Raw genomic sequence first — 19,030 nt, forward strand, 5'->3', positions numbered from 1 at the left:
AGAGATTCACATAATAGCACATAGATGTGCTGGCAACAAATGGATGGTTACATCCAATATAAAATCATAACACCCATCCTAGAGCCTAGACTTGCTTAACAAGTTACCTTCTTGGCTGATATGATAGTTCTCACCCAAAAACCCTTCTCACAGCACTGTACAGCCAAGCTGGCTGGGACCCTCCTTTCAGAAGACATGCACACTGGCAGCTTGGCTTCTAGGTGAAGGATCTCCCTTCCTCCCCAAGCTATACCAGTCCTTCCATTGCTGTCAATCATAAGCAAGAAAGCCCCTGCTGATTGTTTTTTTCATGTAGCTTTTCTCTTGAACATTTTGCAATCTTTTGCCTGGCACCTGGCTCTGTCTGCAAATGGGCACAGAGCGCAAGGCAGCCAACACACAGCTAGCCAGACAGGGAGTTAGGCATCCCTTGCCTCACACCAGGGTCACTTGATACCACCAAAGAGACCCATGACCAGTCTCCTGACCCCCACCATAGGGTCTCAGTCATGCCCTGGGAGCTCTTGTCTGGATCTCATCCCTGCCAAAGGGAAACCTGATGTCATCCCAGGGGAACTTCATTGGGCCCTGATGGCCTCCAGTGCTGCCCTTGATACCCTAGTTTATTTGCTGTGTCTGGTGGGGGGAAAACCTGGGTGTAGCTGAATGGTTAATAAATAATCTGGGGGACATAGTAAAGGGCAAAGGCTAATCCAGTTATTGGATGATACTCCTGGTGGCTCTAACTACTTCCTTGTGCAGTAGCTACATGTGTCTTGCCAGATCAGAGCTATGGGCTCTCCGGTCACACCACCCACACAGCTGCTTTTGTAGAGCTTGAAACAAGATAACGCTTTATTTTTTGTTCCTTTGTCTAACTGCGCCGTGTCACCACGCATGTACTGTGGTGGTTTGTGACAAAGTTGGTACAAGACTTGTTAACTGCAGATCAGTGTGCAGCAAGTCCAGATAAGAGCATACACATAAGACAGCCATACTGGGTCAGCCCAAAGTCCATCTTGCCTGACATCCCAGGTCCGACTGTTGGGATTTTCCAGTGTATCCCTGGGGTGTCGAGTCTACCCCAATAAGGTTCAGGAGTCGACACTTTAACTGAAAGTACCTTTATTAGTCCAAAGGCTGATCAGCACTTGATCAGTGTAAAACTGATATAAGTGGGATCAGAATGACATGTCCAAGCCATAGAGTACAATAGGTAGAAGACCACAAGAAAAATGACACTGAACAAACTCCAAGGCATCTGCTGCTGAACCTCCACCCAGATAGTAAAAATACAGTTGCTCAACTTAACTTCATTTTTCTCATTTCTTTTGGAGCTAAGGTCCAAATTTAGGGTGGGATTTTCAAAAAGCACCTAAGTGACCAATAAAAGTCAGTGGGATTTGTGCTCCTAAATTACATGGGTATTTTTGAAAATTCCACCCAAGACAATTAAATCATGATAGCCAGCCTCTCTGAACTCTAAAACAGAGATTCACCCTACACAAGAGGTGGTAGATCAACAAGCTAATATTCTGAAATGTGTAGTCTATGTTCATAAAAGTTAGGGTTTACCAAGCTTAACACATACGTACAGTCTCAGTGAAAGAGGTATTCCCAGAATAAATAAATAAAATGTAAGTCCTGAAAGGGTGAGAAGAGAAAAGATAAAAATGTTGAGGGTGTGATAAGATTTACGAAACACAGGTCCAGTTTTAATCTCTGCTGCCATCTTCAGTGCTAGTTATCTCCACCAGAGGGAGCCAAAGTACAATAAATAATAGTTACCAGCAGGCTAGGTTAGCCTGAGTTATTTTTGAAGGTTTGATAGTGAAAGTGAGGGGCTCCCCATATTCAGTTTGTGTTCGTTATATAATTTTAACACCCTCCTTTTACTAAATACAGGAGAGGCAAATTCTGTCCTCAGTTACACACATACACCCCAGTGGAGACTGGCAAGCCACACTAGTGCCACAGGGCAAAATTTGGCCCATTGTATTTAGCAACAACTCTCCCTTACTGAAAGGAGAATCACTGATAGTGAACTATCCCCTTGACAGGACATAGGAACGGCCATACTACGTCAGACCAATGGTCCATCTAGCTCAGTATCCTGTCTTCTGACAGTGGCCAATGAAAGATGCTACAAAGGGAATGAACAGAACAGGTAATCATCAAGTGATCCATCCTGTCATCCAGTCCGAGCATCTGGCAATAAGCAGTTAAGAGACACCCAGAATATGGGGTGGCATCCCTGACCAACTTGGCCAATAGCCATTGATGGACCTATCCTCCAGAAACATATCTAATTCTTTCTTGAACCCAGTTATACTTTTAGCTTTCACAACATCCCCTGGCAATGAACTACACAGGTTGATTGTGCATGGTGTGAAGTACTTCCTTATGTTTGAAACCTGCTGCTAATTAATTTTATTGCATTATCCCCTGCTTCTTGTGCTATGTGAAGGGATAAACAACACTTCCTTATTAACCTTCTCCACACCATTCATGATTTTGTAACCATCTATCATATTCCCCTTAGTTGCCTCTTTTCCAAGCTGAACAATCCCAGTGTTTTCACTCTCTACTCATATGAAAGCTGTTCCATGCCCCTAATCATTGTTGTCGCCCTTCTCTGCACCTTTTCTAATATATCATTTTTTAAGTATTCAAGGTGTGGGTGTACCATGGATTTATATAGTGGCATTACGATAGTTACTGTCTTATTATTTATCCCTTTCCTAGTGGCTCCTAATATTGTTAGTTTCTTTAACTGCCCCTGCACATTGAGTGGATGTTTTCAGAGAACTGTCTACAGTGACTCCAAGATCTCTTTCTTGAGTGGTTACAGCTAATTTAGACCCTGACCCCGTCATTTTGTATGTCCAGTTGGGATTATGTTTTCCAATGTGCATTACTTTGCATTTATCAACACTGAATTTCATCTGTCATTTTGTTGCCCAGTCACCCAGTTATGTGAGACCCCTTTGTAACTCTTTGCAGTCTGCTTTGGACTTAACTATCTTGAGTAATTTTTTATATCATCTGCAAATTTTGCCATCTCACTATTTACTCCTTTTTCCAGATCGTAGGGGACACCACTATTTACCTCTCTCCATTCTGAAAACTGACCATTTATTTCTACCCTTTGTTTCTTATCTTTTAACCAGTTACTGGTCCATGAAAGAACCTTCTCTCTTATTCCATGACTCCTTACTTTGCTTAAGAGCCTTTGGTGAGGGACCTTGTCAACGACTTTCTGAAAGTCCAAGTACACAATATCCACCGGATCACCCTTGTCCACGTTTGTTGATCCCCTTCAAGAATTCTAATATAGTGGTGAGGCACGATTTCCCTTTACAAAAGCCATATTGACTCTTCCCCAACAAATAATGTTCATCTATGTGTCGCTAATTCTGTTCTTTACTAAAGTTTCAACAAATTTGTCTGGTATCACAGTCAGGCTTACTGGCCTGTATTTGCCAGAATTGCCTCTGGAGCCATTTTTAAAAATTGGCATCACATTAGCTATCCTCCAGTCATCTGGTACAGAAGCTGATTTAAGTGATAGTAACTTATTACTGTTTAATTTATCTATTTGTTCCAAAACCTCCTCTACTGACACCTCAATCTGGGACAGTTCCTCAGATGAATCACCTAAAAAGAATGGCTCAGGTGTAGGAATGTCCTTCATCCTCTGCAGACCAATGCAAAGAATTCATTTAACTTCTCTGTAATGGCCTTGTCTTCCCTGAGTGCTCCTTTAGCATCTCAATCATCCAGCGACTTCACCGATTGGTTGGCAGGCTTTCTGCTTCTGATGTACTTAAAAAAAATTGCTGTTAGTTTCTGAGTCTTTTGCTAGTTGCTCTTCAAATTCTTCTTTGGACTGCCTAATTATACTGTTACTTTACTTTTACTAACACCTGCTTTACTAACAGCCAGAATCACCCTGAGGAGTGTTTTGCATGCAACCATGTGAGAATAAAATCTCTGCTCAAGAAGTCATACTGAAATCAAAGTCTGTTACCCTAAAAATTCCAAACATCTTGCAATTATTTGATGAAAGCTTATATGTAATTTTAATATGAAACAAATTTTTAAGTAGTTGAAGCTGTTTACAGCAAATGTAACCAGTTGTTAAAATATAATGAATATCCAAAAAATTATAAGGCACACACAGTTGTAGTCAATATAATAAGTTAGCCTGGGCCAAAATAATACAAAGAAATTCAACTCAGAATTCAGTCCTCCAGTCACTGAACTAAAAAAACCTGTAAGTACCATGACAGTGCTATTTAAAGTAACCAGCAACCAACACAAAGAGAGAGAACACGGATATATACAATGCTAAAGATGGGATGTTATTAAACGGGCATACGTATATTTAGCAATGTTTTAGCAAAGCCAAGTTATGTTTTTGATACAAACAATTTAAATGTCATTTATAGTTTCCTTTTCAATTTATTTTTCACATCAGAGAAAATGTCCATTTCATTTTTAATCCAATATACAGAGTAACCTGAAGTGCCAGGAATGAAGTCATTTAGTTCCCCAAGGTATTTCTTCATCTCACTAGAAGAGACATAACCTACAAAGTGGAAAAAAAAAAAAAATATATATATATATATATAAAATATAAACACCACAGAAACTACAGCACCTGGGCCAGTCTTTTTTATTGGACTTTCTGGAGTGTGGAATGAATATCCACAAAATTAAAAACACTGTTGATATGGCATGGGGGAGAATCACAGACACAGTATCACAAACACAGAAATGCCTGGTACTTTATTACTATTTTCAGTGAGATTACATCAAATATTATATAATGTATTTCAGAGAAGAGCACTTTGTTGAGAAATACATGCAGCTCCTGAAACTCTGCCATCATTTCCCCAGGGAAAGCAAGCACAGGGTTGCAAATGTTATTAAATCATTTATAGTATGCACACAAGTTAAAGAAAGGCTTTTTCACTGATGCAAACTGGAGAGAAAGAACCTTTATACTGGGAGTGATGTCCTTGGACAATCCTTCTCTCTACCCCATTGAGTGCACACTAAATGGTTCCTATGCATTAACGTAGTCTTGTTTGAAGAGTACTACATTAATGCAAGCTAGGAACCTTTTAGTTTGCAACTGCAGCATTCACACAGGAGTGCTGCAGTGCAGCACTGGTATGCACTGCTATTCATACCCCCATAGGCCAAACTGTTGGACAACGTAGACATAGGTTTAGTGTAGTAAGGGAATGAACTTGTCTACTAGGATAGAAATTCATTTCTGTGCAGAAAAGACAGGACCAAGCCTACGTATCACTTTAGTCCTGCTTAAGCCTTCAAAATAGAATTTAAGTTGCCCATAAGGTTGGCCCTCTGCACAGGGATGAATTTCACAGTAGGTGAATTATACTGAAAATAATTAAGACATGAAAAATATTGTAATAGAACCCCATACTGCACTTACAGATTCAGGAACCTCTCATAATGATCAACTAAGAAAAGGGGTAGCCATGACACATCCTCTAGAAGGATACCTAGATAATGTAAACTTTTTCTTATCATCAGCATCTAGTGACACACATCCTAAAGTGCTCATGAAACTAGATGGAGTATCAGAAGCACAGGTGAGCTCCCAAAGGGTCAAAAAAATGGCAAATACAGCACCTGTTTTTAGGAGGGGAAATGATGGATCCAGGGAGTTACTAGACAGTCATTTTAACTTTGATGCAACATCTGATAAACTGCTAGAAATGTTAATACACCATCACTTTTGATACTTGCAAACACCTAGAGAAATTAAAGTGATAAATTGGGGACAACCTGGATTCATCAAAAACAAATATCAAATCAATTTCAGTGAAAAACTATACCCTTTGTTGAACCCAACTGTTAGAAGTTCACGTGGTGAGAAGGACATCTCACTAGAAATAGATGCAGAATTGCATGAATATTGATTGTATAGAATTTGCACAGAAAAGATACACTGCATGATTTTCTGTCTGCATTATAAAGAAATCAAGCATGAACATAGAATCAAGCATAGAATGGGCCAGTCTTCATCAGTATCACCCATAACATTGTTTGCATTTGTTCCATTTGGCTGAAAGTTCACCTATATTAATCTTTACCTGTCACCATGTTGTTCACTGGATAATCCTGAAGTGGACAGTATGCAGGTTTCCCTCCCACTGGTGTTTTTGATACTATTTTTTCTTTACTGCTGTAGAGAAAAAAAAGTGTTATTTTTGCTTCTTTCATTTACTTTTTAAAGCTTGCTTTCAGGAATGGCTGTGTTACTGGATTCGGCTATTCGTGGGAATTTCAAATTTTCCCTTCCCTGCCTATCTATAGTCAAGGCTAAGGACCTAAATTCCACAGCAAGATCTCCTCATTTCTGAAGAAGTCCAGTGTGGCAAGATGGAAATTCTGCAGCAACCTCTGCTAAATTCACAAATGAAGGTTTTTATTGAATTAAATATGGAAATAAATAATACAATGGGTACAGAATCCATTATCTTATTTATTTTGATATCACATTCATTTTATTTCAGTCTGGCCTTCCATCTTCAATTTTTATTGCACTGCAGATTTTTGTATTGAACATATAACCACAGTGCAGAATTTGACAGGAGAGGAAGTTGAAGGTTTTGGCAACTAGGCAGGGCACAGTTGAGAACAAGGGGACTACAGTTTTGGATCCTGGGATAAATACATTAGTTGGATGTTTCTGCTAAAATGATCAACAGCAAAATAATTATGGTTGAGATTTACACTGTACTCACTAGGATTCAGAGTTATCGATCAATTGATATGTTATACCAGGTGTGGCCAAACTGCGGCTTGCGAGCCACATGCTGCTCTTTTACAGCTAAAGTGTGGCTCACAGAGCCCCCCATGCCTCCCCATTCTCCACCTACCAGACTGGGAGGGGGAGCTCAGGGATTCTTTGTGGCAGGGTGGTGAGGTTAGGGGCTTCAGCCCCGAAGGAGGCTCCTGCCGTGGCTCAGGGCTTCAGCCCGGCTCTTGCTGAAGCCCTGAGCACTGGCAGGCACCTCCCACAGGGCTGAAGCCCCATGCCCCACCCTTCTGCCGCAGGGCAGAAGCCCTGAGCAGGTGCAACCAGCTCTCGAACTTCTGAAGATTATCGTATGCAGCTCAGAAGATCAGTAAGTTAGGCCACCCTTGTGTAATATGCTCATGTGCCCAAACTTCAGGACCTATGCAATCCTAACATGGAAATAAAGAAAATACCTTCCATCCAGGTCTTTTTTGCCCTTTATTCTTTGCTCATCCTCTTTTATGCTAGTCTTTATTTCAACTGGTGTTAATTCATCAAGCTGTAGATGTCAATATACATTTTGATTAAAATTGTGCATACAGCCCCTTCTGACTTGATAAGGAAGCAAATGAAAGTTCCTCTGATAACTATCATTTTCAATTTTCTGACACTGATAGGCACTATCAAATGAAAATTTTACAAGAGGGCAATATGCCCCAGTATGTACGTGCACACATGCACACACACACACACACACAAAACAAACTTTAAAAATCACACAAACACCAAAATTGAAGTGGAAACAAAACAGTTTAACCTTGCCCTGAAAAGTGGACTGGGGTTCATCTCAAGGGGGAAATAATCACACGCTGTGGGATTCCTTTACTGTAACTGCCATCTACAGCCCTTACTTCCTATCTAGAATTTACTTTGGAACTGTTACCAAGTCCAGTCCCATTTATCTCAGCTGCAGACACAGGACAGTGAAAGGCCTGGGCTAAGCTTTTACTGCTTAGGATTTTAACACTAAAATCAAACTTTGCAATATAAGGCAGCTTGTGTTGATCATGTTGTCCAGAAATCTTAGCCTCTGGCAGGAGGAGATTCTTGCACAGCAGTAATTTGCCTGGGGAGCAAGAGATCTGAACCCACATTTTTGGCATAGTAGTACAAAGGACTACATTAAGCCATCCAGCCCAGCCAGCAGTAACCAGAGAAAGCACAAAAGCTTTCTAACCTGCTTCTGTGGACTGAGTGCTTTATATCATTGTTGGCTTTTCTCAATCCATTTCATTATTGTTAAGAATATGGACATTGCTTTGTGGTGATGGTAGTGAATCCCTCTGCAACTCCATTTTCTGCAAGTTCTGAATGGTTGCTCCCTGGACACGATGCAGTAGAAGGGGGATATACAGTAGGCCAAAGGCAGTAGTAGACATCTTGATTATCACAATTCAGTCATCAAAAAAAACCATTTGATCCACTGTTTGACCTGAAGCCCTAGGATGAAATCCTGCCTCCACTGAAGTCAGGCAAAGTTTTGCCATTGATTTCAATGGGACAGGATTTCACCCCGATGTGCATTTAGTACAACCTTACCCGTTCCATCAGGGAATCATTCATCTGCTCCCATATAAAACTACCAAGTTTTCTTCTAATTTCTGTAGTGAATAAAAATAAATTAATGTCAAAAGTATTACACAGTGGTATCTGTCCAGCAAAAATCAGTCAGCTAGCAGAGATGATCTTTAACCAAGCGTGAAACTAAACTGTAATGACCACTGATTGGTACCTAGGTAAGGATCTCTAGAAGTGGTTACACAGACTCCTTTGCCCCCCACACAGCAAACAGCAAAACAGGCCTCCCACTCCTGGCTAGACATGCAGAGACTCTGCCCCATGCCAATGCCATCTGTCCCCCCTTTGGAGTCCACCCTGTCCGTGCTCTCTGAGGCTGGTGTGCGGCATGAGCTCAAAATAATGGGTCCTGTCACATGGGCTTAGCTGTTCTGTCAGATCCAGGATGAGCACTTATAAGACTCCCCTTTTACAAGCAGCTGGTTCCACTTCAAACAGCTCCCTTTCTCCCATAGCTCAGGGTTCCTGCTCCTGGCTTATTCCTCTGTTTCCTCTCTGAATCTTCCCATGTTGGTCCCCCATCTTCTCATTCACTCAAACCCTCCCAGGGGGTCTCTCTTTTTTTTCTTTTTCATGACAAAGCAGACTTGACTGGCTAGTCCATAGCCATCACCAGCTATAATTCCTAAATACCTAGGGATTTATATTCTCCCCTTAATTGATTAGATGACTTCTACATATGGAGGCATCCTTTCTTATGGCCATAAGGCTTGATATTGAGTCCGAAAAAATGACTGCCACTGCTGGGTGCACACTCCAGATCCAGTTTAACACTAGCATTATCGCCACTAGTCCAGCTGTCATGACAGCTACACAATTGGATATTCTTTTAGACATATTAATTCCTAATTTTGATACACAATATGCCATCCCTATTCTTCCTGTTTTTAATCTTTTGGACTCCCAGGGGTCAAAGTTAATTCTGTGTCCTTGTTTTGGAGTGGCACTCTGCTCTGCGTGCCAGGTTTCTGAAGAGTAGCAGGGAGGAGAGAAAAAGGGGGTATTGGAATGGCATAACCCCCCAGCCAATCAGGTTTGTGGAGAGTAGCAGGCTGCCGGGGAAGGGGGGGGGAAGAGGGGAGAGAAATGGGGAGAAAGGAAGGGAAGAGCTTTTTGCCCAGCCCCACATCAACTGTCAAGATACCAGAAACTGCATGATCCCAAACTCACAGCATAGATGACTCCAATCCATTCATCTGCGAGGTAACAAATGGCCAAACATATTAGCAAGGCGATACCTGTGTAATGGCATATGCCCTGACTAGGGGCAGCTCATGGAGCAGCAGCATTTGCTACAGCTGTACAACAGGGCTAGCATCTGCTCCTCCATGGGCAAGATCTCACTCATACTGCCAACCTAGACCTGCACCTAGTAGAGGGGTAAGCACCACCAACAGCAGTAGATTCAGATCTACCTACACTGCAGAATGGTGGACACCTCCTGTCCTGGGACACTCCCTATGCCCCTTCTCCCCCAGAACACTCAGACTGAGGTCTCTGTAATTTGACCATGTATGCTCAACATCACCAACAGTCTCGGTTTTAAAACAATGAGTAAACTGTATGGTAAATGCTCTATATTTTTCCTAACCTTCTTGCACACAGGCAGGAGGAAGGATGAAGTGACCCAAAGCCACTGTCTGTTTCATTTCAGAGCTGGCACTTGCATTTGCAGAGAGATAACAAGAATGAAAAACTGTAGCTTTACCCTCTATATAATCTAGGCTCTGGTGTATTCTAGACGGAAAAAACAGAAAAAGCTTTTATAAAAAAAGAAATGTGAAAAAAACCAAATCATAATTATTTGAATGATCAATTTAACCCTAGAGTGTACCAAGGCTGGACACAGTAAAAGTTACAGTGACTAATGAGTTTAAAGGGATTGTAAGCTCTTTAGTGCAGAGACTGTCTTTTTATTCTGTTTGTGTACGGTGCTGAGCACAATGGGATCCTAGTCTGCAACTGGGGTTGCTTTGCACTATGATAAGTCAAATAATAAATAAGAATAAGAACACTGTCATGCAATTGACCTACTTTTAAATTGTTTCAATTGTTGTAAATATTAATATTTCAAAAGTTAATATAAAGCTTTCACAAAAAATATAGAGCACGTTTTATATCCAAAATCATTAATTAAATATACAGTGCATGGAAACTGATATTACAGATACATTTTTATTTTGAAACAAATTATATGAAAAGCATTTGCTCTTTCACTATCTGTCAAGTCTTGACTTCAGGGTTGTGCATTTTCCCTGTGACAGTTGATGCAAGCAGAACTACATATAACTATGCCAGACAGGTAATAATTGGCATAGCTCTGTCAGAGGGTTACAGTGTTATCAGCTGTTGTGGGAAAAACAAATCCTTCACTCATAACTTGACTGGTAAATGCCTGCAAAGATGTAGGGATACTTATGAAATTAAAGAATTAAAGTGAGTTTGAGTTTGATAAAGAAAATAATATAGTTGCTTTATGGTGTGTGGCTAGTAAGGAAAAGGAGGCCACATCAGCCTCACCAACACACTGAAGCAAAGAAGCAGAGCCCCATAGATCAGGTAAATATGTCTTTTTATATACTAAATGACATGGCTGTGCAAACAGTTAAAGAAATGGTTCAAGCCCTTTGAACAGAAGTGAATATCTTTACACTGTTTCAAACCCACAAAGTATTGACGAAAACCTGCACTTAATGTTTGGTGACCTGTTGGCCAGCACCATGCTCCAAAGGCTTCTGTGGCAGTAGTAGTCTCATCACAGTACACAACGGGGTGTTACTTCAGAACTGAAGCCAGTGATGTCATAAAAACTAAGCAGAAAGGGGAAAATGTTGGTAATAACATGCTGAATTCCCCTGTTAGCCTGATTAATAGGAGAATGTGGTGCACCTGGCTAAAGTTAACAGAACATTGACAATTCCCTGGGTGTGTCATCTGTAAAATGTATTTAGTTGACATTTAATCTATACCAGCAGTTCTCAATCCATGGCCCACCTGCGGCCCAATTAGCACACAGCTGTAGCCCAGCTGTGTGCTAAAATAAATTCAAAATTCACCACCCAGCTCTGGCAGAGGGGGGAAGATAAGTGTCTAGCAGCCTGCAAGAGCACTAGGCATAGGGGACTGGGGAGTTTGGGGTACTGTACTGTGGTTCTCAACCTACAGCTCACAATGATAAATAGGTTGAGAACCACTCATTTATACAAATATTCACCTCCTGATTGTGGATCTTTTACAGTCTTTTCTTCATTTTAAGCTTTGCAGCTCTCCTTTTAAAAAAACTCACTGTCAAGCCCTCTTTTGTTTTCTATATTTCCTTTCCTTTGTTTGTAATAATTTAGCAGACTGAAAGTAAAATTTCTTTCCCTAGCGATTTGGCCGTTTTCCATTTGGCAAGTATTGATTTTTTTTTCCTCCCACCTTGCTTATAAAGGCTGAATTTTCCATGTCTCTTGTTTTGATTACTTCCTTATGCCTCAGTGAAGAAGTCAGCAACACTGGGATTTGAGGTTGTTAGATAACTATCACAAAACCAGCTGGGAGAGTATAACAGCAGAAAAAATTTAATTTAACTATAGAATTGACGCTGGTTTGGAAAACTAAACTACTTTCCTTTTTTGTGTTTTCATTTTTACTAACAAAGGCCAGGTCTACACATACATTTTTGTACCAGCATAAACTATTTTGATTAGGGGTGATATTATATATATATAAAAACCAAAATAGCCATACAAATACAACCCATACTATGAATGCAGTTATACTGATATATAGGTGCCTTCTACTGGTATAGCTTATTCCCCTTACCTTACAGGAATAAGCTATGCAGTATAAGCACCTTTTAAGTTGTGTCACTTTAACTAGTTAAAGCTGTACAACTTTTGCATATAGGGAAGGCCAAAGTGGTTTGCTAGGAGACTTATGTATTTTGTCCAAGACATCTTACCTACAGTTTATTGTGGTTGTGATTTTCAGAAATTCTCAGCATTACCATAGAATATCAGGGTTGGAAGGGACCTCAGGAGGTCATCTAGTCCAACCCCCTGCTCAAAGCAGGACCAATCCCCAATTTTTGCCCCACATCCCTAAATGGCCCCCTCAAGGATTGAACTCACAATGCTAGGTTTAGCAGGCCAATTCTCAAACCACTGAGCTATCCCTCCCCCCCATTAGCCTAACACTGCCCCCTTTGAAGTACTTCAATGGGAATAGTCGGGCACTTTTAAAAATTCCATCTGTGTTTAAGTTACTGCCATTAAATATTGAGATTATTTAACACAATTGTTAATGTTGTTAATTTTGTATTGCATTATGTTTTGTATATAATTAATTGTGCAGCTGAAAAACCCAGAGGTTAGATGTATACAATACATAATATACACAGAGCTCTAATGGATGCACAATATTTCCAAAACTATGGTAAGAGAATTCTCATAACAAAAACAGAAAAAGGAAGGAGAATTTTGTTAGCTGAAGGCACTTTCAGAGAAGCAGGGGAGGGGTGATTAGGGTCAGGGCATATCTAAAAACACTCCACAGACAAGAACACAGCCAAACAGCTACAAGAGGTTTAGATTGGATATTAGGAAAAACTTTTTCACTAAGAGGGTGGTGAAACACTGGAATGCGTTACCTAGGGAGGTGGTAGAATCTCCTTCCTTAGAGGTTTTTAAGGTCAGGCTTGACAAAGCCCTGGCTGGGATGATTTAACTGGGAATTGGTCCTGCTTTGAGCAGGGGGTTGGACTAGATGACCTTCTGGGGTCCCTTCCAACCCTGATATTCTATGATTCTATGAAGAGTCAAACCTACAAAGTGTACCTCTGTGTATCAAGGTGTGAAGCATCACTGCTGAACAGGTAATCAGCACCATGATGAGTTGAAATCACTCCTCCTTCAGCCACTGCAGAAAAATGGTCACATTGAGCGCATATGGCACTCTTGGTTTAGGATTATTAACCCCAGTATGTTCAAAACACCTTTATTTGTGGAGGTCAGTGTCTCCAGTCCTAAGGAACAAAATATGAACTTCTGCTTTTTACCTGACAGTTCACCCCCAGTCATAGATGTTTAGATTTGAAGCCCAGAGGGATCATTATAATAATCTAGTCTGACCTCCTGCATAACACAGGCCAGGTGCCTACTCCTTTCCTTTTACCTATGGACTTTTTAACCCTTTTTAACCCTTTACAGGTTAAGTAGAGAAGAGCTACTAACAGGGATTTTATAGTTAACTGGCTGGGTGTTCATAAAAGGGAGCTCCCCCCCCCCTTCATTTATCACAGTAACTTTCTCTGCTAGATTGATTTATTAAATATTTAATATCTTTTCAATATTTGTTCCCCATGGAGGTACTTAGACTGTAATCAAGTTATGCCTTAGCCATCTTTGTTAAGCTTAATTGATTGAGCTCCTAGAGTCTATCAATCACTATAAACCACATATTCAAATCCTTTAATCATTCTCTTGGCTCTTCTCTGAATCCTCTCTGATTTATCAAAAAGAAAAGGAGTACTTGTGGCACCTCAGAGACTAACCAATTTATTTGAGCATAAGCTTTCGTGTAGCTCACGAAACCTTATGCTCAGATAAACTGGTTAGTCTCTAAGGTGCCACAAGTACTCCTTTTCTTTTTGCGAATACAGACTAACACGGCTGCTACTCTGAAATCTGATTTATCAATATCCTTCTTGAACTGTGGAATCCTGAACTGGACAAAGTATTCCAGCAGTGATTTCACAGTGCCAAATAAGAGGTAAAATAACCTCTGTACTACTGCAAATTCCACAATTTATGCATCCAAGGACTGCATTAGCATTTTGGCTACAGCATCACACTGGAAATTCATGTTCAGCTGATTATCATTATCCATCACAACCTCCCAATCTTTTTCACAGTCACTTCTTGCCAAGATCAAATCCCCCATTCTGTAAGTAGGGCCTCCATTCTTTCTTCCTAGATGTGAATGTGCCAGATATTGCAATCCCATGCAGTATCTTTGGGAACCATTGTATTCAATTTATGAATGGTTTATGTATGACTGTGTTCTAGTCCATGGAGAAGGGTTACCACAGCTCATCGAGGAAATAAAAACAGTGGAAGGTGATTACCCTGGGAATTGTAAACAACTCCAGAGAAGCATCACCTCCAGAGGTGTTTGCAAATACTGCTTCAAACTGTGTTTTCCAGAGATTTAAACAAAGAGGAGGCTTTTGGTATAAAAACCTGATCCAGCAAACGGACAGGACCTTCTGGCCCGGGAAGTGGGGGCCACCCTTGCAGGCTGGGACTTTGGCCTACTAGGGCCCCAAAAGACTGATGGGTGATAAGCTTTTAGCATGCACATTTATTTTATGTTTTCTCTGTAATGCTTTTACCTTAAGAATAAAGATGCTTGCTTAGAAAAAGCTGTGGGGTAATTTTAAATGCTGGCAATACACTCACTGTCCATCGCCCTCTGAGAGAAACCAATGGACAGATGCTGGCTGTTAGGCAGACTGACTTGCTGGGGAGCTAACAGTGTAAGGCAGCTGTGCAGCTTTAAAATCCCAGTCAGAAAGGAGTGGGACAAGGGTCTCTATCCAGAGATAGTTAATGACTGGAGACCTGTCTGATCATTCCTGGAGTAGACTATGGAGATAGGGGGGAATATAGGCACAGTTATCCTGAAACTGTGACAATATACATTTACTTGGAGCTGTATTAAAATGCATATTGTTTGGCTGTGCCCAGATTACCAAGCGATCCAGCTCGCTCTATATCAGTGACCTGTCCTCTTCCTTCTTTACCACTCCTTCACATTGTTTCATTTGCAAACTTTATCAGCGAGGATTTTGTGTTTTCTTCCTGGTCACTGATAAAAATGTTAAATAGCAAAGGGCCAAGAAAGATCCCCTCAGAACTAGAGACAAACCCACTCAATGATGATTTCCTGTTTACCATTATATTTTGAGACCTATCATTTAGCTAGTTTTTAATGCAGTTAATCTGTGCCTTGTTAATTTTATATCATTATAGTTTTTTAATCAAATGTCATGTGTTACCAAGTCAAATGCTTTACTGAAGTCTAAGTATATACATCAACTCCTTTTTCAACTAACCTTGTAATCTCATAAAAAAATCAACTCAGTTTGATAGGTTCTATTTTTCATAAACATATGTTGATTGGTATTAATTATGTTACTCTCTTTTAATTCTTTATTAAGTGAAGTCTGTATCAGCCACTCCATTATATTGCCCAGCCTCAGTGTCAGCCTGACAGACCTATAATTATCCCCAAGTCATCTCATTTACCCTTTTAAAATTGGCATATCAGCTGTCTTCCAGTCTTCTGGAACTTAAGTCTTTCAAGACTTATTGAAAATCAATATTAACGGTCCAGTGAGCTCCTCATCCAGCTCAGTTAAAAGTCTTGGATGCAATTTAACCGGACCTGCTAATTCTAAAATGTCTAACCTTAGCTGTTATTTAACATCCTCCTCCAATACTAATGGAATGGAAAAAGAGCAATCATATGATATGACATTATCTGTCTTTTCCCCAATACAGAACAGGTATTTGTTGAACACTTCTGCTTTTTCTGCATCATTATTGATAATTATACTGTTTCCATCTAGTATTGGACTAGTACCATTGTTTGGAGCCTTTTTGTTCCTAGTGCACTTAAAAAACTCTTTCTTAATTACATTAACTCTGTTGGTCATAGAGTTCTCCTGGTGTCCCTTTGCTTCCCTTATCAATTTTCTACAATTCCTAGCTTCTGATTTATAATTATTACTGTCAACTTTCCCTTTCTTCCATTTGTTATATTTTTTATAGTGGTCTTCACTTCCCCTCTAAACCAGGTCTCTTTTTTAACCGACTTGGCATTCTTCCTTGATTGTGGCCTTTTGGGCATCTAATAAAGTGTTCTTAAACAATTCCCAATTATTATTCATATTATTCTATTAAATTCTTCCTCACAGCTGATTTGGCTCATAACTGTTTTCAGATTGTGAAATCAGCCTCTGTGTGTGTGTATTAGTGGTTTGGACTTTATTCTGTTTTCACATTATAAATATGATCAAGTTACGATCATGAATACCTAAGCCCCCATTAATTTTTAGTTCTGTGATCTGTTCCATTTTATCTGTCAAGACAAGGTCTAATACAGAACTCTCCTGTGTTGAATGCAACACCTTGAGTTAGAATATTGCCATCTTTAATATTTAGAAATGCCAAAGATGTTTTAGTACTGGCAGCAGGTCATGTCTAGACTGGAAATAAGGTGTAAATTTTTAACAGTGAGAGTAATTAACCACTAGAACAATTTACCAAAGGCTGTGGTAGATGTTTTTCTAAGAGAGGTGGCTCAAGGAATTATTTTGGGGAGGTTCTCTGGCCTGTGTTACACAGGAAGTTACAGTAGATGATGACAATGGTCCCTTCTGCCCTTAGAGTCCATGAAGGTGTCAGTTAGACTGAAGTGACCCATGATTTCAGCTGATTTTCCTACCCATTGTAGTGGGCTGTGCCAGGAGCCAGTCAGCCTGGTCCCCAGTGAGCTCTGATGGTCTCAAAGCACTACCGTACAGAAGTTCTGGGGTGCAGCAACTGGGCGCACAGGGACACGCAGCCGCTAGCGAGTGTTATCACCAGCTGGCCATGTGCTAAGTATGAGACACCCTCACACAGGCTGTGACGGTGCCCACAGGGCCATGCCTGCAGCTGGGAACAGCCCTTGTGATGCAGCTCTGGGGGAGATGCTTCCCACCCGCTGCCCCATGCAGGGCTTGGGCTGTCAGCTGGGACCTCTCGCCAGGGGCCGGCCTCAGCATCCCTTTACTCCACCCGAGCCACACAGAGGGGCCGGATAGCGGGCTGCCCTGGGGAAGGAAGGCGGCTCCCCCCGGGGGCAGAGCGATCATGTGGCGCTGCAGCAACTTGGTGGGTGACCCCAGCCAGATGCTCGTTGCTGCTCACTCAGCCCTGGCAATGGCTGGAGCCCAGCTGGGGGAGGGGAGGCTGCTCTGGCAGCGGGCACCTGCCCAGTGCCCCCAGCTCAAAGACCCAGTCACCCCCGGGAGCACTCCCCGGAGCACTCCCCGGAGCACCCCCGGGAGCACAACCCCGGAGCACTCCTGCCCGCACAGCCCCCGAAAGCAGGGTGCGGGGAGCCGGCCCAGCCCCTCAAGTCACCCTCAGCGGGGCGTGCCACTGACTCCCCTCCCCAGGACCTGTCTCCACCCTCAGCGGGGCGTGCCATTGACTCTCCCCCCCCCGCCAGCACCCCCTCAGCGGGGCGTGCCACTGACTCTCCCCCCCCCCCGCCAGCACCCCCTCAGCGGGGCGTGCCACTGACTCTCCCCCCCCCCGCCAGCACCCCCTCAGCGGGGCGTGCCACTGACTCTCCCCCCCCCCCCGCCAGCACCCCCTCAGCGGGGCGTGCCACTGACTCTCCCCCCCCGCCAGCACCCCCTCAGCGGGGCGTGCCACTGATTCTCCCCCCCCCACCAGCACCCCCTCAGCGGGGCGTGCCACTGACTCTCCCCCCCCGCCAGCACCCCCTCAGCGGGGCGTGCCACTGACTCTCCTCCCCCCCCGCCAGCACCCCCTCAGCGGGGCGTGCCACTGACTCTCCCCCCCCCCCCCCGCCAGCACCCCCTCAGCGGGGCGTGCCACTGACTCTCCCCCCCCCCGCGCCAGCACCCCCTCAGCGGGGCGTGCCACTGATTCTCCCCCCCCCGCCAGCACCCCCTCAGCGGGGCGTGCCACTGATTCTCCCCCCCCGCCAGCACCCCCTCAGCGGGGCGTGCCACTGATTCTCCCCCCCCCGCCAGCACCCCCTCAGCGGGGCGTGCCACTGACTCTCCCCCCCCCCCGCCAGCACCCCCTCAGCGGGGCGTGCCACTGACTCTCCTCCCCCCCCGCCAGCACCCCCTCAGCGGGGCGTGCCACTGACTCTCCTCCCCCCCCGCCAGCACCCCCTCAGCGGGGCGTGCCACTGACTCTCCTCCCCCCCCGCCAGCACCCCCTCAGCGGGGCGTGCCACTGACTCTCCCCCCCCGCCAGCACCCCCTCAGCGGGGCGTGCCACTGACTCTCCCCCCCCCCGCCAGCACCCCCTCAGCGGGGCGTGCCACTGACTCTCCCCCCCCGCCAGCACCCCCTCAGCGGGGCGTGCCACTGACTCTCCCCCCCCCCGCCAGCACCCCCTCAGCGGGGCGTGCCACTGACTCTCCCCCCCCCCGCCAGCACCCCCTCAGCGGGGCGTGCCACTGACTCTCCCCCCCCCCGCGCCAGCACCCCCTCAGCGGGGCGTGCCACTGACTCTCCCCCCCCCGCCAGCACCCCCTCAGCGGGGCGTGCCACTGACTCTCCCCCCCCCCCGCCAGCACCCCCTCAGCGGGGCGTGCCACGCCACTGCCCCCTCTCCGGCTGGGCCCCTCAGCGGGGCGTGCCACTGGCCGCTCGGGGCCCCCGCACCCCACAAATCGCGGAGCTCCCGGCTGACGCTCTGCGAGAACCAGGCGCTGCGGCCCCGAAACATCCCGACGCCCGGGCCCAGGCAGCGCCTCAGCTCGAGCTCCCAGCCCGCGGCTTGGCGGGCAGCGCCGGGACAGCGAGGAGGAGGA

At 43.9% G+C, this 19,030-nt stretch overlaps 1 protein-coding gene across 1 annotated transcript; it reads right to left on the bottom strand.

The window, feature by feature from the left end:
• Positions 1-4,145: 4,145 nt before the first annotated feature.
• Positions 4,146-19,001, bottom strand: TERB2 (telomere repeat binding bouquet formation protein 2). The gene is made up of 7 exons (XM_073363191.1): positions 18,882-19,001; positions 13,240-13,321; positions 10,011-10,156; positions 8,381-8,442; positions 7,255-7,340; positions 6,132-6,223; positions 4,146-4,591 (listed from the first exon to the last, which is right to left on the bottom strand). The coding sequence occupies exons 1-7, from the start codon at positions 18,943-18,945 to the stop codon at positions 4,446-4,448; spliced, it is 678 nt and encodes a 225-aa protein (XP_073219292.1). The 5' UTR covers positions 18,946-19,001; the 3' UTR covers positions 4,146-4,445.
• Positions 19,002-19,030: the final 29 nt, after the last annotated feature.

The sequence above is a fragment of the Lepidochelys kempii genome, chromosome 10, assembly GCF_965140265.1.
Source record: "Lepidochelys kempii isolate rLepKem1 chromosome 10, rLepKem1.hap2, whole genome shotgun sequence".
Lineage (NCBI taxonomy): Eukaryota > Metazoa > Chordata > Testudines > Cheloniidae > Lepidochelys > Lepidochelys kempii.